This window comes from Artemia sp. Qi Xiang Cuo, chromosome 14 (assembly GCF_049724085.1).
Source record: "Artemia sp. Qi Xiang Cuo chromosome 14, ASM4972408v1, whole genome shotgun sequence".
NCBI lineage: Eukaryota > Metazoa > Arthropoda > Branchiopoda > Anostraca > Artemiidae > Artemia > Artemia sp. Qi Xiang Cuo.
In genome coordinates this window covers 45,841,360-45,862,167 of record NC_142807.1, presented here as the reverse complement: position 1 = coordinate 45,862,167, position 20,808 = coordinate 45,841,360, and the positions used below count along the sequence as shown (strand labels likewise).

At 33.6% G+C, this 20,808-nt stretch overlaps 1 protein-coding gene across 1 annotated transcript in view; it reads left to right on the top strand.

Annotated features, from left to right (window-relative positions):
- Spt5 (Transcription elongation factor subunit Spt5) overlaps positions 1-20,808 on the top strand; it is a 65,306-nt gene that overhangs the window by 11,656 nt on the left and 32,842 nt on the right. Inside the window, exons 2-4 of the mRNA XM_089100686.1 lie at positions 15,166-15,270; positions 17,293-17,546; positions 19,134-19,274. Coding sequence (XP_088956812.1) covers positions 15,166-15,270; positions 17,293-17,546; positions 19,134-19,274 — 500 coding nt within the window. The remainder of the gene's footprint in view (positions 1-15,165; positions 15,271-17,292; positions 17,547-19,133; positions 19,275-20,808) is intronic.

Below are 20,808 nucleotides of genomic sequence, written 5' to 3'. Positions count from 1 at the left end.
GCTTTTATAATCCTAATGGCCAAACTACAGATGCCATGGATTTCTTTAATTATATAAATAATTCTAATATGTTAAAAAATATCATTATTTGTGGAGACTTCAATGCCCACAGCCTTTTGTGGGGGAATAAACCAGCAAATAAAGCTGGTAAATTTATTGAGTATATGACTTCAAATAATAATGAATTAGCTGTTGCTACCCCTCCAAACCTGAATACTTAGTTCAACCCCAAAAGTGGCAGATTTTCCACAATTGACCTACAAATTGTATCATTAAATATTTTGAATAAAATTTATATAAATAAAATTGATAGTCTATTTACTGATCACTTTGCTATAGTTTGCTCCCTAAATGAACCTGCTGAAACTCTATTACACACCTCCAAATATATCAACACTAAAGCAAATTGGTCTATGTTCCAAAATAAGCTAAAAGATGAAATTACAAGTTTCACCCAAAATTCATACATTTCAAAGACAACAGTTGACACACATGCTGAAGTATTGACATCTTTACTAGTAAATACAGCTAATCATGCTATCCCCAGGACAACACCTAAGAATATCCTACCCTAAACGCATTCCTAAAGCATGGTGGACAAATGAGTGCCAAAATAAATGGAGAATAAAAAAGGCAGCTAGGACAGAATTCATAAAAAAAACCATCACCTACTCCTTATCTAAAAAAAATTACAAGCAGAATCTAATCTATAATAGATTTTCTAAAAAGGACTATAATAGATGCTAAATATAACTACTGGAATAATTTTGCAAATAATCTCTCCAGAGAAACACATGAACTAATTATACATGAAGTCATAAGCCACATCAGTGGGAATAAGACTTCCCCCAACCCACTCCTGTATGAGCTTATACATAATAATACACATTATGACAATGATAATGAAAAAGCTAAGCTATTTGCAACTTTTTGTTAATAAGCTAACATCAAGTAATCGAAGCAAATTGTCCCCAATTCCTATGAACCCAAGTTACCAACCACGCCCAGGATCCGAGTATATAACTAGTCCATTTTCAATCCAGGAAATGAATAATGCAATACATCATATTAGGACCAAACCAGGAGCAGCTATGAACAATATACACCCTACATGGATAAAGAATCTCACCCCTTCATATAAACATGAACTGCTAAATGGTTATAATCACGCTTGGGCATCTTCTATGTTCCCCAATATATGGAAATGTTCGTCCCTCCTACCAATCCTAAAGAAAAATAAACCCAAAGACAACCCTGAGTCCTATAGGCCCATAATGATAACTCCTGTGATGGGGAAATTGATCTATCACAGACTCCTCTGGTTTGCTGAAAAAAAATAATATGATCCCTCACACTCAAACTGGATTCAGGAAACACCACTCCTCAACAGATGCTTCCATTTTGCTAAAAAATGAAATAACTGAATCATTCTCAAAAAATAATGTCCTAGTTGCAGCTTTCCTAGATTTTGAAGGGGCATATGATAATGTTTACCACCAAATCCTTTTAAACAAACTTGCAAAACTTGGAGTACCCCCTAAGCTAGTATCTTTTATTAAATCCTTCATAGAAGTGCGAAGTTTCATAATTTGTATTAGTTCAAGCTCTTCATCCCAAAAGACAACAACCAAAGGCCTGCCCCAGGGAGCAGGTCTCAGTAACCTCCTGTTCGCCCTATATCCCTGGAACATGAACCTTCTCCACACAAATCTACACTATGCTGACGATCTGGTGCTTTGGTCATCTGGCAACATCTTTGAGATAGCACTTTCAAATCTGCAAAAGTCACTTTTCCAGTTTGAAAAATTCTCTCAACATTCAGATTTACCCATTGCACCTACCAGTTCAAAAATAATCCAATTTTACCGAAAGCGAAACCATGTTAATGCAAAACTAACTCTAAATAAAACAACTATTCCAGAAGATAATCATATTAATTACCTAGGTCTCATGCTTGACCAAAAACTGAATTTCCACCTCAACATTTCAAACACAATAAAAAAATGCTATAGAAAAACAAATATACTAAAAAGACTTCTTTCCACACCCTAGTGAGGTAAGGAGAAAACCTTACTCCAGTTTTATAAATCACATGTATGACCCCATATTGACTATGGGCTCATTATCTATGGTGCATTTGCAAAGGCCCATGTTCAAAAAATTGAAGCAACAAAAAATGATACAATATTTGTCATATTTGGTCTTAGGAAACCCACAAGCACCAAGTTTCTGCTTATGGAGAGTGGATTAACAACAATAAGGGGAGGGAGAGACGTAGCTTTCTCTTTACAAAAATTGAATCAAATAGCTCACACACCCTACATAATTGGTTAAGAAATCCAACCATGTATAGAGGCATTGCAGATGAGTATGCCAATATTCAGAAGAAGTTCCCCGTACCAGCAAAGTTTATTGCACCTACTTTCCCCCAATTCCCTCCATGGACTTGGTCAATTCCCATAATAAATACTGATTTCTCAAAGTGGAATAAACATTCAACCCCGATTGCTTTTGTCCAGAAAAAATTTGCCGAACTTAATACAATTACCTATAAAAATCACTTCCATATATTTGTTGATGGGTCAAAAATGAATGAGAAGGTAGCATGTGGTGCTTTCCTTCCTCACCTGAAAATTGCAATGGGCGAGAGATTATATAATAATTTATCTATAATGTCTGCTGAGTTAAATGCCATAATCATGGCATTAGAACATCTTAAGGAAAACCAACCTTTGATTGCAAATTCAAATAATATTATTGTATACTCCGACTCTTTATCAAGGCTTGAGGTGCTGGCCTCAGCTCCTCAGTATAAGTTGGACAGTGACACTTATCATTGTCTCAGTATTATAGATAATCTTGCTTCAAGTGGCATAAAAACTTATTTTCAATATATTCCTAGCCACTCTGGCATAATTGGTAATCATCAGGTTGATGAAATAGCAAAAAATGCTATAAATATTGACCAGCCAAGTGGGAGACCAATCCCAATTAGAGATATTTACCGATGGAGGCTATCAGATATTAATTTTAATAAGATTAATCCTTATATTTGAACTCCTAGAGTCAAAAGATCTACTGAAAGATATCTGAGAATATCTAATAAATAAGAGACAACCAAGCCAGTAGCTCTGTAGCCCACAGAGTGAAGCAAAAAGAATAGGGCTAAATAGTATCAACTGAATAGTCCGCCTGCTGCGAATTAGAAGAAGAAGAAGAAGAAGGAGGTGTGAAAAGACATCAGTATGACTTTATTAAAGTTTGCTCTATAAAAAAATAAAGTAAAAAGTCATCTGTAGGACTTTATTCATGTTTGGTCTATAATAGTATGAGGTATAAAAAGTCATCTGTAAGACTTTATTTATGTTTGCTCTATAATAGAATGAGGTATAAAAAGTCAACTGTATGACTTTGTTTATGTTTGCTCTGTAATAGTATGAGGTATAAAAAGTCATATGTAAGACTATTTCTGTTTGCTCTATAATAGAAGGAGGCATAAAAAGTCATCTGCATGACTTTATTTATGTTTGTTGTATAAAAGAATGAGGCATAAAAAGCCATCTGTATGACTTCTTATGATTCTAAATAATTGGAATTGGGGTATAAATGTATGACTGTGTCAGGTCATAAGGAGACATGGTAAGAAAACAATTCTTACTTCATAATATGCAGAATTATTCTAGTTAACATGTTTTCCAGAGGGAGCACCTTTATTCTCACTATTTTACTTGTTTTTTCAATCACATTTTTCATTTTTGTGCCTTTTCTTCAAGTCTTGAAAATTGTTTTTAAAACAAACAGCCAAGAGCCATAGCTAATCTAACAACCTAGCTAATCTAACCTAACTTAACCTAAATTTATAAATATTTACCTATTTCTATCTTTTTGGTAGATGGCAGTGATGGTGTTTAACTTTCATATATAGACTATTTGAAAACAGATAAATGCAGTGAAATATGTTTATTTTTCACAGTTAAAAAAAAAAAAAAATTGTTCAACAGTGAAAATAGTGAGAATAAAGGTGCTCCTCCTGGAAATATGTTAACTAGGATAATATTGTATATTATGAAGTAAGAATTGTCTTCTTAACATGTTTCCTTATGACATTGTGTGGTCATACATTAATACTGGAATGAGGCATAAAAAGTCACCTGTAAAACTTTATTTATATTTGCTCTATAATAACAGGAGGCATAAAAAGTCATCTGTATGACTATATTCATGTTTGCTCTACATAAGAATGAGACATAAAGTCATCTGTATGACTTCTTCTTGTTTTTTTTTTCATATATATTTAAGTTAGGTAGTATAATGTTTTCTGTATAACATTTTAGTGCATCATGTATGTTTAAGAAGAAAACCAAGAAAGTCATCTGTATGACTTTTTGTTGTTTTTTTAATGCATAAGTAGGATAATATAAAGCCTTCTGCATGACTTTAGTTATGTTTACTTCATAAAAGAATTAGGCATGAAAACTCATCTGTATGACTTTTTATCATTCTAAATAATTGGAATGATTTATAAAAAGTCATCTGTAGGACTTTATATTCATGTTTGCTCTATATGTGATATAAAAAGTCATCTTTAAGACTCTATTTATGTTTGCTCTGTAATAGCAGGAGGCATAAATTCATCTGTATGACTTCTTGTTTTTTCTATATATAAGTGGGGTAGTATAATTTCTTCTGTATAACATTTTAGTGCATCATATATGTTTAAGAAGAAAACCAAGAAAGTCATCTGTATGACTTTTGTTTTTTTTTATGTATGTATATTGTAGTATAATGTCTTCTGTATGACTTTATTTATGTTTGCTTCATAAAAGAATGAGACATAAAAAGTCATCTGCATGACTTTTGATCATTCTAAATAATTGGAATGATTTATAAAAAGTCATCTGTAGGACCTTTGTCATGTTTGCTCTATAATAGTATGAGGTATAAAAAGTCATCTGTATGACTTTATTTATGTTTGCTCTTTCATGCCCTATGAATGAAAGTGTAATAAATATAGGTCACCCTTAAGATAAAAGTGAACAAAGCTTCGATTATGTATCTGTTTTCTTTAAACAGACAGAAGGGATAAACCTTCAAGCTTTGACAAATTCAATCTCACAATGGGATCATTCTTCCAATTTTTTCCATCCAGTCATCTTTAAGACTTTATATATGTTTGCTCTATAATAGAAGGAGGCATAAAAAGTCATCTGCATGACTTTATTTGTGTTTGGTCTATAAAAGAATGAGGCATAAAAAGGCATCTACTGCTACTACTACTAACAACTCACCACAGCACCAAGCCGCCTGAGGCCAACACAGCTACGCATGCTCCTCCTCGACCCCAATCTATTCAAAGCCTCCCTTTTTACACCCGCCCACGAAGTTTCCATTTCCTTTAAATCTTTCTTTATGACGTCCTCCCACCCCAGACAGGGATGACCTGCTTTCCGTTTAGCCCTAGATGGTTGGCCGAAAAGAACAATCTTTGGCAATCTGTCATCCTTCATCCACACAATGTGCCCTAGCCACCTCAACCTTTCTTTCATTATAGCCCTAGAGAGTGGTATTGAACCACATTTTTCGAATATATTCTATTGTTTGAAATAGGGTCAGTCAGCTGGGTACCCAGAACATCCATTAAGCAATTTCTCTGGAAAACATCTAGCAAATCTTCATCCACTGTTCAGAGCATCCATGCTTCAGAGCCATATTTGACCACTGTCATCACTGTAGCTTCTAATATTCAAATCTTGGTATTCAGACTTATCTTCCTATTCTTCCACACTTTTTTTAACTGTGAGAAAACACCCTGAGCCTTGGTTGGTCTACTTTTAACATCTTCACTGCTCTCACCGTCTTTAATAATGATACTACCAACATAAGTGAAGCTACCCACCTGATCAATCTTTTCATTACCCAACGTCACCTTTTGATCTTCACTTATTCCTAGCCTTAGTGACTTAGTCTTCCTAACATTAATTTTCAAACCAATCTGTATGACTTTGACATGGTAAGAAAACAATTCTTACTTCATAATATGCAAAATTATTCTAGTTAACATGTTTTCCAGAGGGAGCACCTTTATTTTCACTATTTTACTTGTTTTTCAATCACATTTTTCATTTTTATGCCTTTTCTTCAAGTCTTGAAAATTGTTTTTAAAACAAACAGCCAAGAGCCATAGCTAATCTAACAACCTAGCTAATCTAACCTAACTTAACCTAAATTTAAGAATATTTACCTATTTCTATCTTTTTGGTAGATGGCAGTGATGGTGTTTAACTTTCATATATAGACTATTTGAAAACAGATAAATGCAGTGAAATATGTTTATTTTTCACAGTTTTGTTAAAAAAATTGTTCAACAGTGAAAATAGTGAGAATAAAGGTGCTCCTCCTGGAAATGTGTAAACTAGGATTATATTGCATATTATGAAGTAAGAATTGTTTTCTTAACATGCTTCCTTATGACATTGTGTGGTCATACATTAATACCAGAATGAGGCATACAAACTCATCTGTAAAACTTTATTTATGTTGTCTCTATAAAAGAATGAGACATAAAGTCATCTGTATGACTTCTTCTTATGTTTTTTTTTATATTTAAGTTAGGTAGTATAATGGATAGTACAAAGTCTTCTGTATGACTAGTTATGTTTGATTCATAAAAGAATGAGGCATGAAAAGTCATCTGTATGACTTTTTATCATTCTAAATAATTGGAATGATGTATAAAAAGTCATCTGTAGGACTTCATTCATGTTTGCTCTATAATATTATGTGTATAAAAAGTCATCTGTAAGACTTCTTCTTGTTTTTTCTATATATAAGTGGGGTAGTATAATGTTTTCTGTATAACATTTTAGTGCATCATATATATTTAAGAAGAAAACATTTGCATGACTTTATTTATTTTTGCTTTATAAAAAGAATGAGTCATCAGTAGGACCTTGGTCATGTTTGCTCTATAATAGTATGAGTTATAAAAAGTCATCTGTATGACTTTATTTATGTTTACTCTTTCATGCCCTATGAATGAAAGTGTAATAAATATAGGTCACCCTTAAGATAGAAGTAAAAAAAGCTTCAATTATGTATCTGTTTTCTTTAAACAGACAGAAGGGATAAACCTTCAATCTCTGACAAATTCAATCTCACAATGGGATCATTCTTCCAATTTTTTCCATCCAACTAAAGACAGTAGGGACAGCATCAGGTACAAGTGACTTTCCACTTAGTGTACATACCCAGGGGAATCAAGCAATTCATACTTCATAATATGCAGAATAATTATAGCTAACTCAATTTGCCTGCAGCTCTGCTGTACTTTTCCCCCCCCCCCTAATGTGCAAATACATTGCCAAAATTGTATATTTCTTATCTATTCTCCATTGTTTCAACCTGTGTATCCGTAAATTGAATCAACTATGACGAAACAAGAACTGGAAAAGAAATGATGGGTGACAGAATACATTGGAAATATATAATTTGGGCTAAATATTTGCACATTTGGGAGTTAGGGGTAAAGTATAGCAGAGCTGCATGCAAAATGTGTTAACTACAAATATTCTACATAATATAAAGATTGAATTGTTTTATTAACATGTCTGTTTTCTTCTCTACAGTTTCTTCTCTAGGCTTATACAACACCCTGAAAACTACTTGAAAACAATAATGAATACTTTCTTATTTCATTTTCAATAGTACATGGCTTTGTTGGTAAATTTGCAGTTTACAACATAATTTTGCCTAGATAAAAGTGAATACATCACTTGGTGCCTTTTCTTATGCCCTTTCATAGTTCAATAATTGTTTCTAGGGCAAATTCCTTTTTAGCCCTTGATTGGGTCCAAAACATATAACAGTGTATAGTTGCCAAAAGTTTAAAAGCATGTTTCTAATAGTCGTCATGTGAAAAAATTGCCATTTGTAGCTGATTCAGGAATGGTAATTATTGGCTAAGTCTAAGTTGTAAAATGTTATTAAGAAAACAAATTTGTAGAATTTTTTAAAAGGAGCCTCTCAAAAATGACATCACAGCAAAACTGATGTAATTTTTTAGGGTTTTCTAGTTCTTTTAATAAATTTCTGCAAATTTGTTGGCAAAATAAAGAAGCCTATTTTTTTTTTTTTTTTTTTTTTTATTTACAAACGGGTTACAATAAATAAATAAACAAACATCTCATTTAAAAAAACACAATCCAATGCATTACTGCATGCCGGACAAAACCCGAAAAAAAAAAGAAAAACACTTTAAAAAATATATATAATATTTTCTATAATAAATTTTTATAATATTTAATATAAATATTATTATTATAAATATATAAATAAATATAATAAATATAAATATATAAATATAAATATATAAATATATATTATTATAATATAATATTATAATAATAATTTTATATAATATTTATAGTTTTATTTATAATAAAACTATTAAAATAGTTTGTGGGAATGAACTGTAAGAAAGGAGTAATTTGGCTCAATAGTGACCAAAACTAAAAAAAGAAAGAATTTTGACATCAATGGATAAATAATAAAAAAGAATCAACTTTTTTTGCTGATTCTAAATATATAAGATTTATCAAGTTTAGTGTTACCAATCAAAAGTTATGAGCTGGAAAAATTTGCCTGATTTTCAAACAGGGGGGAAATGCCCCCTAAAAATTAAGGAATCTTAATAAAAATCACAACATCATATTCACCATATCAGACAACCATACTGTAGAAGTTTCAAGCTCCTATACTGTATACAAAAACATGGAATTTTTCTTTTTTGCCAGAAGAAAGAAAATATTACAGAATCCATATTCAAAATTATTTTTGTTTGTCTTAATTTCTCTTTGTCAACTCAATTTTGCATTTGGAGATGTTCTGGGGGCTATTTTCAGTGTGTTCAGATTTCTGGGAAAAATTTCCATGGAAGGGGAGATTTCCAGAGTGAACAAGAAAACAATTAGAAATTAAAGTCTTTTTCAAATGAAAGTATGCAAATGATTTTGGATTTTCAGCAAGGATGGAACTGTCCAGAGCAAATTTTATGGGGGGTATGTATCTTACATGAAATAAAATTTCCACATAGAAGTTTCCTCTGAGGGTTGGGGGGAACTTTTATGGAGGGTAGGCCAGATTTTCCAGCATTATTTGAAAAATGATCAGAAATTAGATAAAAAATAAGTTTTTTTTAAACTGAAAGTAAGGAGCAATATTAAAACTCAAAACAAAAAGACATTATTCTGTATATGAAGGGGTTGCCCCCTTCTCAATACCTTGCTCTTTATGCTAAAGTTTGACTGTTTGTCCCAACTTTTTTAAGAACAGATCCTGAAATGCAATTTAATTAGAATAGGAAGGTTTTTTTTTTAAAGTGCCAAAAGCTTTAGTGTAAAGAGCAAGGTATTGAAGAGAGGGGTAACCCCCTTCATATACAGAATACTTTCTGTTCATTTCAAGTTTTAATGTTGCTCCTTACTTTTAGTTAAAAAAAACTTGTTTTTTTATTTAATTTGCTATTAAGACTAAGGAAAATAATAATTACCATTCCTGAATCAGCTACAAGTGGCAATTTCTTTTCACTAGCCAGTTTTTTTGAGAAACATGCTTTCAAACTATTGGGGACTATGGGCTGTTTTGAGCCCTTGTAGCCCTTTAAGTGTTCAAAAGCTGCTATACCCTCTGACCTGCAATCTATCCCATAGGACCTTGACATTCTTGGGACTTGGGCTGATAATGGCTCCTCTCCTTCATTGCTGATAATGCCATGTAATCTACTCCAGCAATCACAATCCACGTCAGCTGTACTATCTCCAAGGTAACCCCCTCTCTGCAGAAAGAGATCTTGGAGTTATTGTTGATTGTCAACTTCAGTTCAGCACCACTGCAAAACCTGTATTGTTGTCTGCCCTCCAATCTCTTGGAATGATCAAAAGAACTATCTCCAGCAGATGCTCAAAAGTATTTATGAAGCTCTACAAGGCATTAGTTTGCCTGTGCCTAGAGATTTGAATGTCCCCGGTGTCACCCTACTTCAAGAAAGACAAAGAAATACTAGGAAGTGTACAACAAAGAGCAACCAAAATGGTCAAAGACCTCAAACAAATGCCATACAAAGAGCATTTATATAATTTGAAGCTTCCTAGGAAACGTGGTGACATGATTGTAGCCCAAAAAATAATTTTTTCTGGTCTCCTTGCCTCCCCTCCTGGAATGTTTTGTGATTAGATGGCATTCCAGGAAAATATTCAGGAAATACTCCTTAATCTGAGAAAGAAGCCATTTCTTCAGCCAGCAAGTAACAAAGTTGTGGAATCAACTCTCTGAAGATACAGTGGTTGCTGATTCAATGGGTGCCTTCAAGCAAAATCTCAACAAAGAATGGCTACAGCAGGAGTTCCTGTAGAACTGGGAAGCTGTGGAGTCCTCAACCCAAATGTAGCAAAGAACCTACAGGTCATCATGGAGTATTACAAGGATAGAAATTCTTTAGATTTGCTCCAAGCTGTGATTTAAAGTAAAATACAATTTACCCAAAAGCAATCATTGAATTATGAAAGAGCAAAAAAAGGCATCAAGCAATATATTCACTTTCATTAAATCTAGATTATGTTGTAAACTGCAAATTTACCTTAACTCTATATAACCTAACTGTATATAGCCTATTTATACCTTAATTTGGACTTTGGAGGGAAATAAGGTCCAGTGTTGGATCTGTTCAGCTCCATTGTTGAGACAACAACTATTTAAACACTACACACAGGTGTGCAAAAACTTCTAAAACTGCCAGTAGAAGAATTCCAAAAACTGCCAATACTTTAGCAGCATATCATGTGTTTTGACAGCTTTGCTCTGAGCAACAAGTATTTTTATATGTAAAATTTGCAGAAAAGTAACAAATTACCTTACCTTAAATAGCATTGTCCAGCAAAATAAGGATTAAATCTTTGAATTGCTGTTTAGTGATGACAATGATTGGACTTCTCAATGGCATCCCACTCAGTTTGCCACAGCTTTGATGACCATTCTCCCTCAATGGCTCTTTTAAAGACAGCAGTACTGGGCATAGTCATTGCTACTTTGGTGATTGAATTCCACAAACTCACTATTCTTTTAGTGAAGAAGTTATTGCATAGTTTAGTGGCAGCTCTCTTCTGATATAGTTTCTGACTATGTCCCCTTGTTCAAGTCGAAATGGCTTATTTAATGGAGAGTTAGGATTCAGGAGCTTAGGCATCATAATAAAATCACCCTTTTTATGTCTATAGACAAGAGTGGGGAGTTTCACTCTCTTCAGATGGGATGAACAGTTTAAATTTTTGCATCTGTCAATTGCTTTTGTTGTCCATTTCTGAATTTATTCTAACTTCTGCTGGTCACCTTTGTTGAGAGGGCTAGCAACACTCATGCCAAACTCTAAATTAGGCTTGACGAATGCCTTATATAATTTAGTCATCACCATAGATGATGTACTAGTGATTGTTCTTTTTATAATGTCAAGAGTTTGGAGTGTTTTGGCTAAAGCTGTCCATGTGTGCATAGTGAATTTTAATTCTTTATCAACTGTGACCCTCAAGTCTCTCTCTGCTTCAGACAAGATGATAAGTCTGTTTTGATCTGTCCATCCCTAATGTATGATAAGGGCATTTCTCATTTTTCTTTCCAAAGTAGATTGTTCGACATTTGTTTACATTGAATTCAAGCCTCCACAAAGTCGCCCACTGGGAAAGTACCCATAGGTCATTCTGCATAGAGGCTCTCTTATTTGGTGTATCAACACGTCCAATGAGTTTGGAGTTGTCAGCATAAAGACTTATTTTATTTTTTACTGTGGTTGGTGTGTCATTAATATTGAATAGTGTTGGTCCCAAGATGGCTCCCCAAGGCACTCCACTTAATGCTTCCACTTCTTCTGAAAAGAATACCTGTTCATTTTTTCCAAATATTTTCACCCTTTGCTTTCTCCTGGAAAGAAACTGAAGCACCCAATCTATGATTTCATTATATATTCCAATTGCAATTAACTTGGTCCTTAGTAGATGGTGACATGCTTTATTGAAGGCTTTTGCAAAATCCAATAGAACCAAGTCAACAGGGATTGCTTGATCTAAATGCTCAGTAATATAATCATATGCATCAATTAAATTAGTCTCAACCAAGCATCCATGTCTGAAGCCATGCTGACTATCACTAAGCAGCTCATTAGTGGTCAGGTGTCTGACAATGTGAGTATTCACGATTCCTTCTAAGATTTTACCAGCTACAGATATGAGACTAATGGGTTGATAATTAGAAATGCTGTTGCAGCTACCCCCTTTGTGTACAGGTGTAACATTAGCGTTCTGCCAATCCTGGGGAATCTGCTTAGCATCAAGAGAATTCTGGAACATGTTTGTAAGGGGAAGGGCTATTTCTGCATGCGCTTCTTTCAATGCTTGTGGGTGAGCTTCATCAGGGCCAATAGATTTGTGAGGATTGAGCAGCTTCAGTTGACTTGCCACATCAGAGGCAACCACAGTTATCTTTTGCATATGTTCCTCAATAGAATATTCTGGTGCTTCTGGTAAAGGGGCATCATCTGGAGGCATGAACACTGACTTAAATTGACTACTCAATTCAGCTGCTATATCTTTTGGGGTACTAACTGTATTGCCATTCATAGTTCTGTGACTGAGTGTTTCCCTTGTTTCTGAGCTGAAGCATACTTTCAAAATCTCTAAAGGTTAAATTTTGAATCAAATGCCAATCCCTCGTCATATTCTGTCATAAGTTTTCTCATGTGATACCTAACTTTATTTTGGGTCTGTTTCTCATAGTTCTCATATGAAGGGATACTTTTGTATTTGCTCCAATAATTCTTCTTTTTACGCACAGCTTGCTTGACATCACGAGTCAAGGGTTTTGGGTCTTCTTTTCCAGGAAATTACTGCATGTTTTTCTGTTGCTTTGATTAAAATCCTTTTCATTTCAAGTCAAGCCTCCTCCATATTCTTAATATCAATGAATGACCAATCCTAGTGTGCCAACTCTTGTCTGACCTGGTTGTAATTTGTATACACATGCTTAATCCAACTATCCTTTTGTGGGTACAACCTAAGCCTACAAGTAATTGCAACATGGTCACTTGCTCTGAATGGTGGTTCCAAATAAACACTAATGAGCATCTTGTGGTCATTAATAAACAAAAGGTCTAGTAGGGTTGGGTTCTGCCCACTTCTCTACCTGGTTGGAAAATCAATTGCTTGATATAGCAAATGTTCATGAAAGCACTCTAGAAGTGGGTCAATAGGGGTTTCAACCCCTTCTGTGACAGCAAACCCATCAATCCACTGTAATTTCAGGAAATTAAAATTATTAACAATAAGAACATTCTCATAATATTGCTTCATCACACTTTTAATAGAATATGCAATTGCTAGAAGGGAATTTGACTGCCAGTGGGAGCTGAGGCTTCTCTAAAAACAGCCTATGACTATAGAGAGACTTTGCTGTAGAATTGTTATCCATATTAGCTCAACCCAAGGTTTGTAATCTGAATTTACTCAAATCCAGGTACTTGAATTTGTATATCAAGACCAAATGCTGTATGTTTTGGTTTCACCTCAGTGAAGGCAAAGACACTTACTTTGTGCCTTGTTGACATCATCGACTTGATTTCATTGATTTTCATAGTAATACAGTCTACTTTACTATATAATACCATAAGTCCCACAATAATAGTATTGTCATAATTAGCTTTGCTAGATCCAGAATCACATGATTTAAAAGAAATGGTATCCAATAATGGTTTATAATTTCTATTATCTAATCTAGCACTAACATACAATTCAGTTTCTGTAGATTTTGTAGAGCCAACTTCACTAGTATTTTCACAAATGAAACACTACGTATAGAACTATTTACAAGTATTAAAGGGGTACCAAATATATATGTGATCCCATGACCTTCTTTTGCAATGGTGACTGACGCATTGCAAGGGTCTGGAAGTTTTTTGACACAATCTTATTTCCTCAGATTACTATGTCCACTTCCCCATTCAATCTTCTCTTATGCAGTTCTTCATACAATCTTTGTCTTTTTTCGTGATCATGCTTTGACACATCGTTTCTAAATTGAATGGCACCCTTTCTTTCAAAAGATTTCTGAAGGATTAGCTTCTTTATTTTGAAATTAGCTACTGAGAAGACAATTGGGATAGGACGTTGACTTAGTATAGACTTAGTATAAATGTAACTTAGTATAGGTTGCAGTTAGAAATATCAGTAGTTTTCTGAATCACAATTAATAATGTCATCTAATTCAGTGCCAAGCCATATAATAGCCATAAATATCATACTTTATAATTTTATATGTACCATTCTATTAAAAGTACTGTATCATATTTACTCTAATACTACTAAGGGAGTATAGTATTCAAAGTCTGAAGTATACTGTATATAGCTTACTGCTGTTACTTTACAGATGGAATTGTACACTCCAATGCTATTTGTATTATAAAAATAATGCATACCCAACTGCATGCTTGATACTGATTGATCACTGCTACAACTATAAAAAGTACCATTTGGTTTTCTGGGAGGACAATCCTGATTAGCAACCTGGCAGTAACATGCATTACGAAGCTGTGATATGAGTTTTGTTGCCCTAATCTAATCCCCAAAATAAACAGAGAATGGCACCTACATTGTAGTGTGGCTGCTCAAACTTCCTTCACTAGCTTGTCAACTCCACCGAGGAGACCTCATTGAGGTATACAAGCTTTGCTACGACGCCTAGGAAAACATCCAGGCTACCGATGTTCTCAGCTTCAGCCACACGAACCTTCGTGGTCACAACCTCAAGCTTCAAGAGGAGCAGTTCCAAAAGAACATCGGCTGTTGGGCGTTCAAGAACCGAGTAACACAACACTGGAACAAACTCCCCTTTGAAGTCATCAATGCCAACTCATTAAACTCGTTCAAGCAGGAACTGGACAAATACTACAGTGAAAGTGCCTACACTTTTGGTGAGGGACTACTGATTCAAAAATTGTGCTTTCATGCCTAAATATTGAAACTCGGTTTTCCCAATTTTTTTAAATAGATCTTGCAGAGGCACTTGCCCCACAGTTCTAAGTATAGATGTATTAGGTTCATGATGTTAGTACACTTAAAATACTTTTAGTTAGAGGAAGACAATTCTGGGGCTGGATCTGAACTTGATGAAGAAGAAGAGGAAAGAGCAAGGAAATCTAGTGGAAAGAAAAGACAATCAAGATCAGTTGAAGATGTAAGCAGATTTAATTCTTTCATTTCTAAATTGCACTTTTCAGGGTCAGAACCAGTGTTTCTACCTCAGCATTATTCTACTCAAATTGACATTTAAACTTTGGACTTTATTCTTCAAATATTAATTTGCGTAAGGTAAAAGAAATTTAAGCAATACAAATTCAATACATAAGTATATAGAAAGATCAAACCAAGAGAAGACAAACAGAAATGCAAAGAAAGAAAATGGACTAATTATTCCTTGACAATGGAATGACCTGATCAATATTCACCTTTGTCATATACTTTTGAAGTTTAAACCCAACAATGTAATGATGTATGATAAATTCCCCTGACTTGGTAAAATTACCTTCATTTCTTTGTTTTTTTTTCTCTTTCCTTGTATTTTGGCACAACAGTTCTGTCTTTGGAGTTATTTATCAGGAAAAGATCAAATCGGCTGGAGAATTTAAAGTGCATTTTTGCTTTTAATACTTCGTTTTTTCACAAAATGATTTCGTTCCAAATTTCTACCTCATTCAAAACAGTTTATTATAATTTAGTACTAACTTTACCCAGTATAGCTGAATCTAAGAAGAAGGTATAAGTAATTTTTTCAATACCCAAGGCATAAGAGGCAAGATATATATTTTTTGAAGAAACTTTAACAATGTAGTATGTGAGTTTTGGTTATTAGGTCAAGTGGGTTGAATTGACAACCCTGCTCTTGTATTTGGATTTAAACCATCAAAGAAGTGATCTGTAGTATAACTAGAGGCAGGATAATTGTGGTAAAAAGATAATAATCGAATAGATTGCAGGATGAAACTTATTATAAAATTGATAACAAAAGTATGTAATTGAAATATTATTAAGCTGGGAGACATTTAAGATCTTAACCTACTATACAATAAGAAAAATAGGAATTCACAATGGAAAATATATTGTTCTTAAATTATCACATGGGGAATTAAATTGTTTTAAATGAGATAATATACCCACATTGCAAGAAACTTTTAGACAAAAAGCATTGATGTGGTTTCTGAGTGAAAGGTTTTTGATTCTATCATGTATGCCTAAAAATAAAGATTTATTATGAGACATGTTACCAGTCTGGAAATCTAATGAATTATGGGACTTGGGCTAATTTAAACTTGTTTTTATGCCTAACAAAAATAATATTTATATATTTAAGCTTCATAATTACAAAAACATGGTTCAAATTTAATAATTTGCAAAATATTTTCTGTTTTGCAAATTTTGCATTTGTTACAAGCGTAAAACTTTTTTTTATTCTCATTCTAGTATTAAAGAAACAGTGGTATAGAGTAAACATGATTAGAAAATCCCTTTGGCAATGGTTGTTTTAGCAGGCAAATGCCAAGTGTAGTACCAAGATTTTCTAAAAATTTTTTTATTTCATCTAAAAATACTTTGTTTTTAGCAATATGTTGTTAAGGGCTTTTGGTACATAAATTATTGAAATTCATAGGAGCATAGGGCTTAATAGCTTTCCAGTATAATCATTATTACAGAGTTTGCCACATTATTTGTAGCTTTGCTGTTATAAGCGTTCATTTTGTGGGGTCCAATATGCTGCACATATTATATCTACTGTTAAATTTTTTAAGATTGCTTGAGCCTTAAATGATTTCTTTCTTCCCCTCTTACCAAATGTGTACCTTATAAACTCACTTAATGAATTACAATAAATTTATTTCAAAATTGTTTTCATAAACCAAAAAGAACAACAAAGAATAAACAATCAACTTGTACCTCTTTGTTAAACCATTCTTGAAATATAATCAACACTATGACAGCAAAATTGAAAACCATATAAAGTCAAATTCAGAATGAAGGCACACAAAGCCAACATTTTTGTATGGGTATCTGGAACATTGTTTCAGAGATTTTGCTTGTTACCATTTGTTGACATTGTTCACATTGCTTGTTACCATTTGTTGGTTTGGTCCTTAGATGGACTTTGGGTGACCTTCCCTGTTGTTCTGAAGTCTTTAAACTAATGTTTTATCTAAACTTGAAGGATGAGGAAGATTCAGAAGAGGATGAAGAAGAAGAGGGCGATGATGAGCGGCGTCGGAAGAAAAAACGACGAAAGAAAGACCGTTTTGGTGGTTTCATCCTTGAAGAAGCAGAAGTTGACGACGAGGCTGATGAAGAGGAATATGAAGATCGCGAGGCTGAAGAATATGAACCTTTTGGTAATGAAGCTGAAGAGGTTGGCAAAACTGCAGCTGAAATAGAAGGTGAAAGGAGGAGAGGTCCAAGCTTCTGGGAGTAAGTTGCTTATTTGATGTTTTATCGAAATTTCATTTTTTTTTTAATTTGATTTATATCGAATACCACCTTAAAATTTCGAGATTTTTTATGCAGATTCCTATAACTTCTTAAATTTCTCAGACTAGACTTGGTTTTTGTGTATGTTTTAGTCACCATTTATATAATCGAATGTATGCCTTTGTGAGTGTGTCCTGTATGCATTATTACAATGTTTATCTGATCGCCAAGAAACTTAAGAAATTGTTAAGCACACTCTTGTAAAGGTTTTAGGCATCAACCCCCAAACCCCCCCCCCCCTCCCCCCCACACATACACTTTAAGGCCCTCTTAATACTTTTTGCCCTAACTGCAATTACCCCTCAATACAAATAATTGACAGTGCCTTTCAATTATATTGTTCACATTTTCTGGATATTCAATTGATGGGTTAGTTAATTAGGAATTCCGTCATCTAACATGCTTCCAAAATTTCTTTTTCAATAAATTGTCTGAGTTTGATATTCAACCTGATACTTTTCAAATTTAAAATACTATCCTTTTACATGTGGTGAAAACTTTCCAGGGGAAATTTTCCATATTAAAATAAATTTGATTTGCGTACCTTATTCCGACTCTTAGAATATGTAATAAAAATAAGTTAATTAGGTAATTTATATAAATGTAGGGTAAAGGACAACTTTACTCAGTCTGGAATTAACTCCATTGTGGAAAGCATGATGTTTGGAAAAAAACATGACGTTCGCGTTTAGCGATTCACTGCATTATTGTATTTTTTGAGTTTTTTAACATAAGGTACCGCTGAAACTAAATTTGGACTCCATTCCCCAATTAAGGGAAATTTTCAGGGCGGGAAAGTGAATTTTCTGCGGGGGCGGGTATTTTATTGAGGGGGGATTTCTCAAGTGCTTTTAAATTTGAAAATATGATCGTTATTAATATGCGGGGATTTTTTCGTGGAGGGGGAGTTTTTGCAGGGAGAATTTCGTAAGATGGGAAATTTTCTTTTAATTTTCTTTCCTTTGTGAATTAGAAGCAATATTTTTAGAATAACAGTTTTTGATTCAAGTCAAACTTTTCAGAAATAAGCGGAAGTACAATTTTCTCCACTCTTGTCGTAAGCTCTCAATAAAAAAATATATTCTAATTTCAGAGATAAGCTGATTTGTGGAATTAAAAACGATAAAAAGTGGGAATTGAAACGATAAAAGTTAAAATCGAAGTAGGAAAAAACTTCCAACTGATAGATTCGTTGATTTAAAACGGTCTGGTAGGAGTTTACTAGTAATACTGTTGGCTTATCCTGCAAATGACAGTGCACTTTTTTTCTATTGCACGATGTGATACCTTAATACAGTATTTCTCTAGAAAAAATGTTTCATAGAAAAAGATTTTTTTTACTATTTATTAGTATGGTACAGTTTTTCTTAGTCTAAAAATCAGGATTCACCACAGTTGGGAGCGCTGTTTCAAATGCTACTCCCCACTCTAAACTGTGTTTGATGGAGGACAATACTAAAAGTAAAAGAATCTTTCACATCTTGGGTTTGTTTTTTATTGTATTTTAATATATTTTTGTTGTTGTAGTGCTTCTAGAGAAGAAGAAATTGAAGAGTATTACAGGAAGAAGTACGCAGATTCTGAAAGTGCTGCTGCTCGTCGTTTTGGCGATGGTGGAGAAGATATGTCAGATGAAATTACTCAACAGACATTGCTCCCTGGTGTCAAGTAAGTGAAAAATGGAATTCTTCAGAAAAATAAAAAGGGTGGTGTTTATTGAAGTGTTAAAAAATAAGCAAAAAAAAACAACAACAAAAGATAAAACAAAATCTTATCTTTTAAAGTCAATTGTAAGTGTTTAACGAATTAACAATAAAGTAATATAGCGCTATATTATAGTAATATAAGTATTGTTAGGGGTGCTTTCCAGAATGTTTTATATGAATATTTCGGGAAAGGTCCAATGTTCATTGTCATGGAAATCGGACAAGTGGAGATATTGAGGTTTCCTTGCCTAGTTTCTAGTAGGACTGCTTATTTAGTTATTTATAGAGGGGCTAAGCTGTGGAATAAGCCTGTACCAAGGAATTACCCATTAGTCAATTTAAATCTGAGCTATCTGTGGGGTTGCTTGGTAAGTATACCTTCGAAACAGATTAAGATTGATGGAATTAAATTTGACAGTAATTGTTAATTGTTTATTGCTTTTTTTTGCTTCGGGATCATGATATTATAATAATAATATAATAATTTATTTATTACCCACTATGAACAAAAAGAAGTGGAGTGGATTAAGAACAAAAAATGTTGCTTTATTGTGTATGAATTATTTATGTAAGTGTTTTTTCGGTACACGGTTTCACCCTTCTGCTTATTATAGATTATACATGTTTTTTTTTTTTTTTCTATTTTTTTTTCTAGTAGCAAACCCTCGCAAGCGACGCTTTTGGTGTGCTATGGATTGATTTTGTCTTTTTTTTTTTTTGGGATATTAAACTCCTACTACTGCTACTTTATAACTATTAAATCTCTGGTGTCAAGTGAGTGACAAATTGAATTTCTAAGGAAGTTAACAACGGTGGTATTTATCAAGATGCGTACAAAAAAAGAAACGGAACCAATTCTTATCGTTTTAGTCGGTAGTAAAAGCATGAATAATGGAGAATCAAATAAAAGGATGAAATTGCATACAGCCTCAGTAGGGACACCAACTACTCCTGAGCCAACTTGGTAGGACAGTTGGGTATGCCAAGGGCCATATTACCCTGGCAGCTTAGGGCCACATTAATCCTAAATTTGGATCTTGACTGTTATTTTTTTGAGAATGCAATTAAAAAAAAAATCAATTACAAACGACGTCTTTCTTGTTCTGAAATAAAAGTCTTTAAAACATGACATTGTCTTTTCTAAGAAGGTTGTGCTGGATGAAGATCTCTCAAATGTTAAGCTTTAGAGATCTATCCTTTTTGATTTGTGTAACAAGATTCATAACCCCGTCAAATACTAGAGGATGTATTGTTAGTCTTATAATTGTAAGCTGACTAGCTGATGCAATACCCATGAATTCTCAAGAGACAGCATCACTTCATTTGGTCAAGTTTTACCCATGGCTTTGCGCTAAATTTTAAAAAGGTAGTGCTACACCCAAAGCGTCTTGATCAAGCTCCTTTTGGCACCTACTTGTATGTCCTTTAGGCTCTGTACACACACTCATTGCCAACTTGAGGCATTCTTCCTTTGTACGACTGATTATAATTGAATG